The sequence below is a fragment of the Sinocyclocheilus grahami genome, unplaced genomic scaffold (genome assembly GCF_001515645.1).
Source record: "Sinocyclocheilus grahami isolate Dianchi unplaced genomic scaffold, SAMN03320097.WGS_v1.1 scaffold233.1, whole genome shotgun sequence".
Taxonomy (NCBI): domain Eukaryota; kingdom Metazoa; phylum Chordata; class Actinopteri; order Cypriniformes; family Cyprinidae; genus Sinocyclocheilus; species Sinocyclocheilus grahami.
Window position 1 is genome coordinate 152,468 of NW_015505412.1, and position 15,055 is coordinate 167,522.

The 15,055-nt window shown below is 38.9% G+C and overlaps 1 protein-coding gene across 1 annotated transcript in view; it reads right to left on the bottom strand.

The window, feature by feature from the left end:
• Positions 1-2,351: 2,351 nt before the first annotated feature.
• Positions 2,352-15,055, bottom strand: part of LOC107597558 (zinc finger protein GLI2-like) — an 87,632-nt gene continuing 74,928 nt past the window's right edge. Inside the window, exons 9-17 of the mRNA XM_016288689.1 lie at positions 14,362-14,422; positions 14,024-14,225; positions 13,719-13,917; positions 12,192-12,302; positions 8,353-8,502; positions 7,218-7,382; positions 6,812-7,093; positions 5,692-6,028; positions 2,352-5,599 (exon numbers count right to left, since the gene is read on the bottom strand). Of these exons, the coding sequence (XP_016144175.1) occupies positions 3,459-5,599; positions 5,692-6,028; positions 6,812-7,093; positions 7,218-7,382; positions 8,353-8,502; positions 12,192-12,302; positions 13,719-13,917; positions 14,024-14,225; positions 14,362-14,422 (3,648 nt within the window). The 3' untranslated portion in view covers positions 2,352-3,458. The remainder of the gene's footprint in view (positions 5,600-5,691; positions 6,029-6,811; positions 7,094-7,217; positions 7,383-8,352; positions 8,503-12,191; positions 12,303-13,718; positions 13,918-14,023; positions 14,226-14,361; positions 14,423-15,055) is intronic.

Consider the following 15,055-nt stretch of genomic DNA (forward strand, 5'->3'; position numbering starts at 1 on the left):
TTTCAGGTCCTATTTGGTTCTCCAAGGTTACCTTTCTATCTTAAATGTATCTTTATTTCACTGAAGAGATGCCTTACTGACATTGACAAGAGTTGAATACTGAATTAAAAAGTACTTTAACAGATTTTTTTTATTAGCAGGCCTAAAATGGACAACAGATCTCCCTTGCCTGGTGCACTGCTCTGTGCTTAAATTCACAGATCAAAGTGAGGGCTCTCATTGTTCAGCTCACACTACAGCCACAATGTCACCATTCATGCATGCATGTCTTTTAAGCCAAAAGCCTCTCATAACCCAAAGCATTGCTGGGTAAGGAGAGGAGGGTGCATTTGCGCCCCAAACCCTGACCCGGTCAGATCTCTTTGATCGCGGAGCCTGTGTTCCTCGCAAGCATCCTTTGATGCAAAGTCTTAACCGACTCAAAGAAAGTACAGAGGAGAAGCTGTAGTAAAGTTATGTAATTTAATGTGATGATCTGCTTCTGAGGGTCAGAGGTCAAATTGAGGCACACTTTTTTAATACACTGAAAAACTGGAAGCCTTTGGTGGAAAAGATGATGCATATAGTGTATGATGATATATGATATAATTTGAAATCATAGAATCTGGTTGCAGGTGCTGTATAACTTAAAGCTCGAGGCTAAGATATTCCTAAAGTAAAAGTTTGTTCATCCCCTAAATATTTTTGGGGCTTGGCCTAAAAATGAAGCCCCTTGACCGGACAACTGATCTTTTCTCAGATGTTTGATGTGTTCCTAAGATGGGACTGTTGCACAATGTCTTTGGGACTTCCAAAGATGTCCAGAGTTCACCCTTATTTGGTAACTGCCCTTCTTTTGGAAGAGTGTACTCTTCTATTGCCCGTTTTAGTGCACAAACATTACCATTCAAAAGTTTGAGGTCAGCAAGGTTTTTTTTCCTCCTTTTTTTTGTAAGAAATTAATAGACTGACACATTGTTACAAAATATTTCTATTTCAATTAATGCTGTTCTTTTGAAATTTGTATGCATCAGAGGATCCTGAAAGTAGCATAACTGTTTTCAACATTGATAATAGTAAGAAATGTTTCTTTAGCAACAAATCAGCATATTAAAATGATTTCCAATGCATTATATGACAGAAAATGTCATGGTACTGTTTGGACCAACTTATATTCTAGAATCCAGTGGTTTAGGATCTTATTCCGAGCAACATTTCTGGAATTGTCAGCGGTGCCATATCAGTTGCTAGTCAACTCCACTTTCATGCTCTCCTCCTGTTCTTTGCACTTCTGAGATTTACCCTGGGGCTATTTTTCCTCCATCATTTCTCTGAGAGAATAAAGAATTACAAGGCAAGAGAAATAATTTGGATGTGGATCAAATAAATCCTAAGCAAAAATTTTTTGTAAGACTGGAATCAAATCATTTACTCCCTATACGCATCAGTCAATCCCCTGATTCGCTCCCATTCAACTACAGTCAAACTAACTATAAGAGTTTTTTAAACAAGGTTTTATGTTATTAAAGAACAGCATTCAAAGTTCTTCTGCATCCAAATTCAGAAATAAATGCTGTCACACAATTAAGGCAGTTAACTGTGTGTACCGACCTCTTATAATACACATGACTTGTTTAAATGAATTAGCAAGAATCTAGAATGCATTATATGACAGAAAATGTCATGGTACTGTTTGGACCAACTTATATTCTAGAATCCAGTGGTTTAGGATCTTATTCCGAGCAACATTTCTGGAATTGTCAGCGGTGCCTTATCAGTTGCTAGTCAACTCCACTTTCATGCTCTCCTCCTGTTCTTTGCACTTCTGAGATTTACCCTGGGGCTATTTTTCCTCCATAATTTCTCTGAGAGAATAAAGAATTACAAGGCAAGAGAAATAATTTGGATGTGGATCAAATAAATCCTAAGCAAAAATTTTTTGTAAGACTGGAATCAAATCATTTACTCCCTATACGCATCAGTCAATCCCCTGATTCGCTCCCATTCAACTACAGTCAAACTAACTATAAGTTTTTTAAACAAGGTTTTATGTTATTAAAGAACAGCATTCAAAGTTCTTCTGCATCCAAATTCAGAAATAAATGCTGTCACACAATTAAGGCAGTTAACTGTGTGTACCGACCTCTTATAATACACATGACTTGTTTAAATGAATTAGCAAGAATCTATCTGCATTATGATAAGATCATGCTGATATTATTTATTACTTTTTGCTACTGCATTTTAATGAATATGCACACCTTTTCCACTCTTATTTCTTAAATTCAACTACATAGATTTTGTAACAATATCTAGCAGATGAATAAGAGACAAAACAAACCCAGTGTTAAAACAGAAATGAAGATGCTGTATTGAAAATGTACAAAAGCTATACATATGTCGAGTTCTGCAAATGGCATCACAAAATAACAAAGAACTCCGAGAGTTCAGACCTTCAAAATCGCTCCGTCCTTGGTGGAAATTTCTTGTAACAGTACTAAATCAAAGGCAGAAGTCATTTTAGTATGCGCATGTGGTTCATCACAAGCTCAAGACGGTGATGAACCTGTTAATTGGGATGTGATCTCTGCTGAGAGCACACAGAGTACTTGCATATTCCTTTAAAGGCATCTCAAAGGACGCACGGGTTGACAGGCCTCCGCAGACTGAAGCTCAGAGACGTAATGCTGTCCTTCACCATCACACAGCCGGATCAGATGCAACTACAGAGATCTGTAACTCCTGGAGCGTGCTTCAAGGGAATCCGTCAATATAGATAAAATTGACCATCTTTGAGGAATTCAGCTGAAATTCATTTTCCAATTTCCACCAGTTTTTTTTATAATACCCCACAGAAGTGACAAGGGGGTACATCAGAGCACTGTGAACACTGAACAAGCTTGTGCAGTTAATATGCATTACACATAATTTAAAGCATGAAGGATATGGAATAACTATAAACAAAACAGAGCAAAATGCAATAAAAATATCCATAAATCTATTAGTATAGCTACATACCAGATTACATAAAATTATATGAGTTTAAAAACGTACTTATGTTCTTTTAAGTGAGGCACTTAGTGAATTTCAGTGCACTGTTGAGAAAGGGGAAAATCAGACTTATACAAGCCCAATAACCATTACCCTGATGTACACTAATATGCATTAACAAACAAACTTACATTGAACATATGGCTTGTGAAACATGTCATTTTGAGGTCTTTGCCAGCCTAGTTGCATACAACAGTTGTTAGCAAATGTCTGATAATGTAATTGACTGTTCACCTGAAATGCTGCAAGTTTAACTCGTCAGAAAATATTTCAGTGCCTTTGCTCATGAAAATAATGCATAAACATGTTTTTCCTCCCCTTAGAGCATGAATTAGTGTTCTTAAACAGTTCCTTGTATTCTGTTTCATTTAATTGTTCAATGTATTTTCATTAAAAAGCAACCCACCCCTGATTAACTTCTTTAATTCTCAAGCCATCATGTTTAAGAATTTGCTTTCCTCTGCAAGGGCTGTTAACATTGAGCTCATGTCACCAATGGCCATGTTGCCAATACCTGCTGGTATCGAGGCTAGCGTAACAGAGTTACGTGGGGTGGTGAGCCGTGAAGAATTCTGCGAAAGACTCTGCAGAAGGCCCGGACTTAATGTGCCAGACATTAGGCTCGAATGGTCTCCGTCATCCAAAATGGCATCAAAGTCTATTTGAGTGTGCTCGAGGGTTTGAGTGGAGTCCACTGTGCTGGTGACCTGGTTAACCCCAGGAGACACCATTGTAGACACTGAAGCAACTGGGGCTTGGTTTGTGCATGGAGACACGGGAGAACCATAATTCACGCTACTGTCCAACATATGGATCTCTCCTGAATAGTACATAGTGCCATTCCCATTGCTGTGTTGACCGAAGTCACCTGGTCTCTTTGGGCTAGCTTCTGAGGAGTTGACGTTGGACAGGGAGCAACCATTTTGCTGAATCATACCTGAACCTGAGTGTTGTCTATTTAAAGGTTTGGGCTCGGACGGAGGTCTGGGCTGTATCAGTCCTCTGCCTGCATTTTGAACGGCTGTCTGAGTAAGAGGGACGTAATTTTGCTGGTTAACGTTGATCATATGTGAAAAGTTGGATCTGTAATTCTGCATCTCCTGGTTTTGCATCCCTCTCCCATTGGGTGGACCCATGCCGTTGCATGTTAGGCGGTGACTGGAGTTGTAACTGAGGTCCTGCCGATATCCCGGTTGAGAGTTTACTTGCACGCCGAGATTCTGACACTGATTGTTAACAGATTGCCGATACTGCTGGACAGAGTTCATCCTTTGGGTGGCCCTCTGTGGATAACCCTGTTGCAGGCTAGCCAGATTCTGGCTCATTGGTACAACCTGCTGATTAGTACCAAATCCTTGGTAAGAGCCAAAGTTCTGCTTCTGCTGAACCACTGTCAAGTTCCCTCGGAGTTGTTGCTGCTTTGGAAGCCTTGCAGTTGTATCCACAGAACCAGAACTGACCTCATTCCATTGCACTGGCATGTTGTTCTTGTTCATGCTTTGCGGATTGGTCATTTGCTCTGGACCTGAGCAAACAGGCTCTACCTGGCTTCCGTTGTTGTTTGCCATGCCCATTCGCCGCTGTCCGTAGAACTGTTGTTGGGAGATCATATTACAATGGAAGTTTAGTGCATGACCACCATTGACAGAAATCCCTGGGTCCTGATTTGAGCTACCATTCTGGGAGTTGAGGTACTGTACCATGTCATCTGGTAGCACCATATCATCTTCTTGTTGATCACCTCCATCAGTGGCCATATTCTCCATTAAAATGTTCTCTGAAATACTAGGTGGCCTCTGGCTAAAGGAATGACGATGCAAGCTGCCATCAGACCAGGTGTTGCTCTGCAAGTTGAAAGAACGGCGATCTATGGCAGGCAAACGTGACAGGGTCATGTTGCTGATGCTGTTGAATCGCTGAACCCTCGGCAAGGAGAGCGGGTCGATAGCTGTACGACGAACAGGATCGCTTGCTCGTCGTGGAAGATTGGCTGGAACTTCATGGGGCATCATGCCAGGGGCACCGTAGCCAGTGTCACTGCAGCGTCTTGAGTTGACTACACCTTGGGAATGGTGCAAATGTGCTGAACTTTCCTGCGAGTCATTGTACATGGCCATTCTAGTTCTAAGACTCATGCGATCCATGTTGGGCAGAGGTGTTGGTGGCGCATCCCCTGTGGCTGCGGCGTATTTCGCTTTGAGACGGTAGTGTTGAGCCGGCGTGAGACTTAGTAAACTTGTGAGTCCACCTACACCACCACATTGGCTAGCTTCGCTGGAACGGCGCGACAGATCTGTGGAGATGGGGTCATAGGAGTCTGCTGAGCTGGCGTTGTTGTTGCGGACACCAAATTGCGAAGCTTCGCTAGAGCGACGACTGGAGTAGCAGGGTGAAATACCGGAGGACCGACGACTTAACGTGTATGCTGAGCTCATTGTACTGGTGGAGCTGTCTCTGCGCTCTTGCAGCTGATTTAGCATTGTCATCTCATACGAAGACAAGTCTCCTAAACGTTGGGTTTGAGGTCCAGGCATCTGACTGCCCATATTTGGAGTCTCCAGCAGTGAGTCTAAAGAACAGATTTATGAGAGTAATGTTATTTTCTCAAAATGCACAATGTGGGAACAAAGTAATAAACCCATTTTTGGCTGCAGTACTCACCAATAGAGGGTATTGGAGGCAGCTTGGTATTTCGGACTTGAGGTGATGCATTCGCCCAGGAGCAGGGGTCTCTTACAGTTTTTAGTTTTTCCTTCTTGATGTTCTCAAGATGTAGTAGTCCTCCCCCGTTTTTACGCAACTGGAGACCAACTCCTGCAGAAGTACCTGGAGAACCGGTAGAATCTACTACAGGCGCGTCATCTAAAGCACTCAGGTCCCCCAAACTGCCTCCACTGTGCATGGCCATCTCTACTCCACTGTCATTGTTGGTGGCACTGCCAAGTGGTGACGGCTCACTGCTACATGATGACTGACCACCAGGGCTGGACTGATACATCTACAATGAAACAGTAATGAGGAAAGATCAGTTCCACTGATATTTTTGTCATAGAATCTCAGTAATCTCGGTTTGTGGAATTAAATAAGCTATTCTAAATAGGAATTGTTCTACTGATAGTCTGCAGGAAAATGAATTGATTTTTTTATTACAGATTTGGACAGCACAACTATACCAAACATAATTGAAGTTGGGTTTTGAAAAAGTATTGATATTGCCATGCATAAAAAGACATTGCTGCAGTGCTTACCTCAGTACAGTCTGTCCATTATTTTCAAAGAGAAGCAAGTTAGTTAAGAGGAAAGGAGAGGGTTAGTATATTAGATGAGGCAATGGTTAGTACATTAGTCTGATCTCTGCATTAAGAGCATTTCACACCGTACATGATAAACAGCAAGATCTGAACATGCTGTATCTCTGCATGAGGTGATTACTGTAAATACTGCATATCTTACATGCAAAACGCTAATATCTAAAATAAGTCAACAAAAGTAAGTAGTTATGGCATTTATTCCTTCATAAAATAGGTTAGACACCATCTTGAACAGATGTATGGACCAGCAACAACAGGATTTTTTTCTCTTCCATGTTGTTTTTTGACCACATAAATTCAATGACACACCACTTTCAGCTTTTCTTTATCTTGTGCTGCCTCTCTCCCAATGAAAAAAACCTGCGAACTTGTGGTTACTGTACACTGTAAAACTGCTTTTAGTCAAAAACTTTAACAGAACATCTCATCAGCGGTGTAATAATTTATTAAGAACAAAACACTATTCTTACCACTGTGTTTTCCGTCTTGATAGATTTGACATGCTGGCAATCCTCCACTCCTCGGGTGGTGCTGTTGGCTTCCCCTGACACATCTGTTTTTCCCCTTGCATGCTTTGTGTGTGCCTCATTTTCTCCATTCCCTTTAGGAGGGTGAGGTTTAGGTGGTGCATCAGCACGCTGCTTCTTAGTGACATGTGCTTCTGGACCATGAACGGTCTTCACATGTTTCCTGAGAGAACTGGGGTCTGTATAGCGTTTTGTGCAACCTGGGATCTTGCACACATATGGTTTCTGCAAAGGAGTGACAGATAGCTTTCAGAGTGCAATCAAATCTGACTTAAATCAAATCTCTTGGTCTTAGTCTTGAGATGGGAAACAAAATGCACATAATGAAATGGATGTTGAAAGCTCGAACCTCATTCGAGTGCGTGCGGTTCTGGTGCTTGGCTCGGTCTGAAGCGTTGGAAAATGCCTTGTTACAACCCTCATGCTCACATACATAAGGTTTCTCCCCTGTGTGAGACCTCAAGTGAGTTTTGAGGTTTTCCAGTCGCGAGTAAGCCTTCGAGCAACCTTCAAACTTGACAGAGAGAGTGAGAGAAAGAGAAAAGCAAGCCATTGCATCAGCCATCATCAATCTGAACCTAAAATCAAACAACTTAATGAGTGAATCTCATAAAACCTGTCAAGAACACTTATGGGTGATATTTCATCCCTACTTTAAAGGTAAGATACACAATTATATTTTACCTTAAAGACAATGGAACCTTTTTTGGGACCATTAAAATAGTTGGCAATATTTTCATGACAACAAAGCATATTTTCTACTCGATTCTCATTACCATAATGAAAAAATACTTCTGCTTATAGGGCAAAGTTTTTCCTGGACATATTTTTCAGAGAAAATACTTTTTTTTTGCTTGTTCAGACCATGTCATTATCAATTATTATGATCAATCTTCTGTGTTGTGGAATCCTTTGCTTTCTTATTCATAAAAGTTTAGCTTCTGCATTAATAATAAGCCACTGGTGTAAAAAGAGATCACATTAGATAAGCAAAAAGAGCTTATTAAAGTCATAGGTGCCTTTTCTTGTATCTTATAGGTCTTGTATATGTATACTGAAGGTGTGTGGAAACTTCACTAAAATGTAATAAAGACCCATGGCGCCTTCCTCTCCTCAGACTTTAATTATGTCTTCATCCTGTCAATCAGCACGCTCAGAAGTTCACTTTTTAATAGGATCTCAAGCAACTAAAATTGATGTTGAGGCTAAAAATGCAAGACAGCAGATCAGTGTGCCTTCATCATTTACTTAGGAGAGTAAAAGTAGCCGAGATGTTAAATGTGTCCTGTTTAAAATCAGGTGTTCTGTTGAAATAAGCCTATTTCTGTACAGCAATCGTTTGCTCTACTTGTGGGTACAGAAATAGTTGTGTTTATTCTTGCAATTAAAGGTACAGTAGGTACAGGTTTTAAATAGGGAGGGGTGAGGTAAAACATGCATTTTAGAATGAAATGAAGGTCTGATGAGCAGTGTCAATCACTTACTGTGCACTTATGGGGCTTCTCTCCAGTGTGTCGGCGCATGTGGACAACTAGCATGTACTGGGCCTTGAAAGGCTTCTGTTCTCGTGAGCACTCCTCCCATCGACACACAAACTCCTTCTTCTCCCCATGGATGTGGTCATTATTGATATGCTACAGGTAGAGAAAAGTGACAATATGAAATAAACAACTGTCATAATTCTTTAATTCTTCACCCATCATGCAATGAAAGTCCAATACAGTTTTGGTAATATTTTTACTTTTTTTTGAGAGAGAGACAGATAAATACTTACCAAGGCCGCATTTATTTGATCAATAATACAGTAAAAACAAATATTGTGAAATGTTATTGCAATTTAAAATGACTCTTTTCTATTTTAGTATATGTTAAAATTTTATTTATTTCTGTAATTGCAAGGCTGAATTTTCAGCAGGCATTACTCCAGTCTTCAGTGTCACACGATCCTTCAGAAATCATTCTAATGTGCTGATTTGGTATTTCTCATTATCAATGTTAAAACTGTGCTGATTAATATTTTTGGACAGACCATGATGCATTTAGTCATGATTCCTTGACGGTTTGAAAGTTCAAAAGCACAGCATATATTTGAAATAAATGTATTATTATTATTATTATTTTTTTTAAATATTCCTGACCCCAAACGTTTGAATGGTGTGTGTATATATATATATATATATATATATATATATACTGTACATATAACATTATACAAAAAATAATATAATAAATAACTGTATTCTGTGTACATTGAAAGGGAAGAACTCATGAAATAAAATCAAACACCATGCCATTATTTGGTTCTTGGGGTATATAATTTAGACTGCTAGCAGAGAGCACAGACTATAGCCTGAGGACTAAGAAGGGTGTGTAGGGAGGAAGTCCGGGCCCTCAATGTTGGTCTGGTCTCTAAACATCCCTTTGTTTCCACTACTGATTCTTCTTTCTTGTCTTCTCTGGCTGTAATTATACCTTACACTCGGTCTCGCTTTCCAAAACCATTTTATCAGGTTTCTCAGAAATCTGACTAATGACGGACAGCAATCTTGTAATCCCCAACAACAATTCACTTGCAACTACTTAAGACCATATGTTTGTTTGTGCTTTCAATTTTTGTCTAGTGTGGGTTTTAAAACATAAAACACATGCTAGACTCAGCTTAGACTGGTTTGGGCTTGTTCTGGAATTGGAGAATGGCAGGAGCCCAATCCACTGATCCATAACCCCAAAAGATTCCCAAGCTCCAGGTCCAGGTCTCATGAGGAGCCAGACTGGCTCGGCATGTTCCTGTCAGGGCAGTGAGTCTGACTCTGGGCCCAAGTGTATCTGTCACATTGTGGCTCGCAGATTGTTAATAACACCTAGCAGAGCGGCTGAGGTGTCAGAGGTGGAGAGGGCCACTCCAGAGCTGCTGGCATGACGGCGGATTTACTGCATGGCCTCAGGGAAGGTAAAAGGTCAGAGGGTGCACAGAGACGGGAGCCATACATATGAGAGTATATGTGCTCAAGTGAACACGTTCAGCACCTCTGCGGGTATCAACATGCTCATTAACCCTACGCGTGTCAGTGACAGGAAAGGATCAGTTACAAGTCTGGCTAAAGTTGACGATGAGAAACTTGTCCAACATGTGCAGTGTTTCTAATTATTTACAGTTGTTTCTGCTTTAAAAAGGCAGGGAAGCTGTTTGCAATTGGTGTTTGTTTCGGTTTAGTCACAATGACTGTTTCAAGACAATAGCAGTTCTAAAACCTTGTGAGCTGCCTAGCTAGACAGCATTTAAGGGCGTCACATGCACACCCCCAACACAAAGGCTCTTTCCCAAGAAAATAATTAATTAAGATGCTTTCTAATATTATTATAAAATAGATGCACTATTTAGTCCAAAATAAAAAAAAAAGCTATCTCAAACTGAGCTCCCCTACCTAAGGGAATAAATATAATCGGTAACACTTTATTTTAAGGTCTCTTAACTAGTTGCTTATTAGCATGCATATTACTAGAATATTAGCCATTTATTAGTAGTAATTAAGCACATATTAATGCCTTATTCTACATGACCTTATTCTACATCCCTAATCCTACAATTAGGAATTTATTGAGGGAAAAGTCATAGTCAATGTAGAATAAGTGTTTCCTATTCTAAAGTGTTACCAAATAATAATCTAAGCTAAAAGACAAGGTGACACGTTATCTGTAAAAATACAAATTTCTGATTCAATACTAACATTTTTGTTAAAACATCTAAATCTAATGAATAAAAATACTTTAATACACTATTTGTTTGTGGTATGTATTTTATGTCAAGTTTGGTGTAAGTACGATTGTTTTAAAGCAATTGATACTCGAATTAAGCAAGAATGCATTAAACCGATCAAAAATGACACTACAGGATCATGTGACACTGAAGTTTGGAAAATTAGATATGTATGTATGTCACTCGGGTCAAAGGCTAAGCATTAACGCTAACCTGTACTTACTAACTAAGCCACTCTCGTGGTTGAAAAAAAACATTCTTTTGTTAATTTGTTTGTTCTCTTAGTGTAAATAAGAGAAAAAGTACTGTATGTTGGTTTTCTGGTCGTAGTGGTTACCACATTAAGCTAAGTTTTAGATGGTGATTTTAGATGATGCAGACATAAAAATAAGCGCTGTAGAGTAATACTTTTATGGGAAAGCGAATTTTACGTCATGATAAATACTATTGATAACAGAATCATGAATATTTTATTGGCCTTTGCACAGTGCATGCAATAAACTTTAGTAGACTACAGCTTGCCCATGTTAATTGTGCTCTGCTGCTTCAGTACAGTACGTTACGTGACTGCCCTTACTGATCATGTCTTTCCTGTGTTAGAGCATTCCCTGTGGTCCTGTGTGCCACACCGTGGTCACATGTGATCCTTTCCCTCTGAGCGCGCATTTTCAATGGCCACATCTGTATATATAGCTGGGTCTTTATGAAGTTATGACAGATGCCCACCTCATAACTCAGACTTCTGTTATTTTAGTATTATTTATATACTATTTCAGCATTTATTAATATTTTGTATACTTAGCTTTTATTTTTATATTTTCCATTTTTAATATTTCTATTTAGCGTTAATTCATTTTAAATTCTATTTGAGTAATTTTAGTACAAATTTATCTTGGTTATTTGCCAATTAGTTTAAATTTACATTTATTTTTTTTATATTTAATTTAGTTAATCATTTTAAAATCTGATTTAATTTCAATCAACAAAATGTATAATATACTGAACAACAACAACACTGGTCAGAAATGCAATGTTATCTCAATGATTTATTGAAAGAAAACTGACTCAAATAACAATTTGTTCATGGAGATTTTCAGTGAACAACAACTTAAATGTAGGTGTCCATCAAAGAATACTTCAGAATGACCATGGCACTCTTGTGAATTAAAAAGCCTTTATTAGCAAATGGCTACATCCAAGAAATCTAAAAACTTTTCCTAAAGTTTTTTTAAAGAGTTTTTAGATTTATTGGATGTAGCCATTTGCTAATAAAGGCTTTTTAATTCACAAGAGTGCCATGGTCATTCTGAAGTATTCTTTGATGGACTGTTATAAACCCTAGACCAGACAGCACCTTGACCTTACAGCACCAGAACCCCGAGACACACTCTCTACTATTGGACTATAGCTACATACATAGCTATCATTTGGCTTCAAATGACTTGAGGAATAGAGTAAAAATCGTATAGACCATTTCTACGACACTTTAATGGTTCTTTCGAGTCCATTTTGAAGCTTAAAAACCTTAATGTGACCTAAAGTGACAGTAGATAAGATTCCACAAACCTGAGAACCAGGTGAGATGGGGTGGGGTCCATCTGCTTCAATCTTCACCTTTGACCTCTTGAAGATCAAAGGGTTGACCGTGCTGCTGACAGCCGGGTCTCCACCAGCATTCTACAAGAGAACAAGGGAAGAGACATTGGAGCCACCATGTCGATGGTTTGGCTGCTGGCATGAGTGGTGATTTCACGCCTACAAAGGCACCATGCTCCAGATGCCATATTTCACAAAGCAACTCGCCGCAGAGACTAAACAGTTTAGACTGCACTATGAGCATCTGTCAGATGGAAATATGAAAAGGAAGAAATTATTATGCCCAGAGAGCAGCTACAGACTTTGATCCTCAGATGGATTCATAATTCAACAGACAGTCTCTCTCAACACGCAGGCTCTGCGTTGAAGTGGTGCCTTTCCTCCCAACCACTACAGTATGGCAGAGGCCCATGTTTTCTATAACTCAATAACCCTGACATGGTTTGCTCAAAAGTGTGGGAAATGTGTTTCTCATAACTATAGTGCGTGTGTGTGTTTTGGAGATCAGCAATAAAGCCGGAATGAAAACTGATTTGGAGAGTGTCTGGACCGACTGAGAGTAGGTCAGAGGAAGTTTATATTCTGGATGGCCACTCTGTTTACATGGAAGTGACAGCAGCTCTTGGTCGATGAGCATTACACAGAGTTGGGGAAAAATGGGGATGAATGAAAAGATCAGTTCAGATTAGCATGAATTTTTAGGTTTGTTTATGTTGGTTAGTGCTGTTGGAACACTATATCCATGCTATCCATCTTTGCCACCATTTAACACTTATTCTTAAAAAAAGCTGAAAATGTCAACATGAATACAGTATTTAATTTTTTATTTATTTTGAAAAACTAGTATAAAATTATCATTTTGGCAATTATTGGTTATTGGCCATAACATGAAAATAATAAGTCTAGCTGTATCAGAAAGAATTACTATTTATTCACACATCCTTAAACATTATACAATACTGTTCAAATGTATGTGGATGGTACGTTTATTTAAATGTTTTTGAAAGGTGTTTCTTATGTTCACCAAGGTTGCATTTATTTGATCAAAAATAGAGTCAAAACAGTAATATTGTGAAATTATTCAAATTTGAAATAACTGTTTTCTATGTTAATATATTTTAAAATGTCATTTATTGCTGTGATGGCAAAGTTGAATTTTACTCCAGTTTTAAAGGTCACATGATCCTTCAGAAATCATTCTAATATGCTGATTTGCTGCTCAAGAAATGTTTAGATTATTATTATTATTAATAACAATTACTATTATCAATGTTGAAAACAGTTGTGCTGCTTAATATTGTAGTGAAACAATATGCATGTTCAACTTCTTCGCATGATTACTGCCTCTTTTAATCAATTTAATGCATACTTGCTAAAATTTCCATAAAACAAACAAACTTAATAAACTATATTATACAATTTCCAGGTTTCTCAATACCTTAGGAACCTTGAGTCTAGATGTATATGTATAGAAACCATAAATCTCTGTAAAATCACCTGGCTGGACTCTGTGTTTGTGTCGGTGCTGTTGTTGTTGGTCAGAGCAGCTGCTGCCACCAGTGTCTGCCTGGTGCTGAGGGACGGAGAAGGCTGTAGGAGAGGGGGAGTGTGTCCAAACGCATTTAGACCTCTCTGTTGGGACAGCAGCTGGTGGTATGCAACCGGTGTGATAGGATGTGGGAACGTAAAGGAGGGACTGAGACGTGAAGAAGGAAAAAAGTCACATTTTGTGTTAGTTCAAACAATGGGCAACCTGCAAAAACATTTACAAGAAAAATCAACACAGATGGGCATTCCTGTACCTGATGGCCCCAACGGAGAGGTGGCCGTAAGAGCTGCTGGCAGCCGAGCTGGAGCGGGAGTTATTGATGTAGGCCACCAGAGAGTTGGGCGAGGTGCGGATCATGGTCTGCAGGTCGATGCTGGCATCCGAGACTGGAGAGATGGACAGCGCTCGCTTCCTGCTCAACCTCGGCGTCAGTCTGGGACTGGGGAAACGGGACACTGCAGAGAAAAGACACTTTTTTCACTCTCACCTTAAAGAGATCTGTGTGGGACATTCAATTCTCTTTATCTCCAGCACCACTACTATGCTGCCTTGCATACAAATCACTATGAATAATTTATCAGTTTATCATACCAATCTCAGCCAATGGGTTGTTCAGCAGAATGCCAAACAGATACTGTTTAACAACACTGATCTGAAAGTAAAATAAGGCAAATAAGCAAGCAAATAAAGTGTGGAATGCTGAAAAGATGCTTTAGCAATGGCTTTTCTCTGGTAATTATATATATAAAGTTTATTAAAGACCCAAGAATAATAATATTAATGCTTTTGTTCACCAAGGCTGCATTTATTTACTAAGAAATACAGAAAAAAACTGTGATATTTATGTATATACAGTATATATATATATATATATAGAGTTCACAACCACTTGAAATAAAAGTGAAGAGTTTCAAGTTCAATGTTCTATGCAGATATTTATATATATATAATTTATTGAAACTAAATTACAAATCATCACAACCGTATCCCACATATATATCCCACCTGGTAATTTTAGGGGAAAAAATGACTAAATTACCTCAAAAATACCACATTGTGACATTTTGGAGGTAGAAATCTTGACTAACCTTTTAAAGAGAAATATAAAATTTCCAAAAAATGTATAAACTGTAGAATTGATCTTTTACATTTCAGTTTCAAGTGAGTGTCTATCCAAAGGCCGTGTTTCCATGTACACGTGCCCAGCGCTGTAGTAAACAGGTGCTGTGCATTAGGCCTAGTGTAAGAGGACAGAGAACAGCATTCGGGCAAGGAGGCTTTTTGC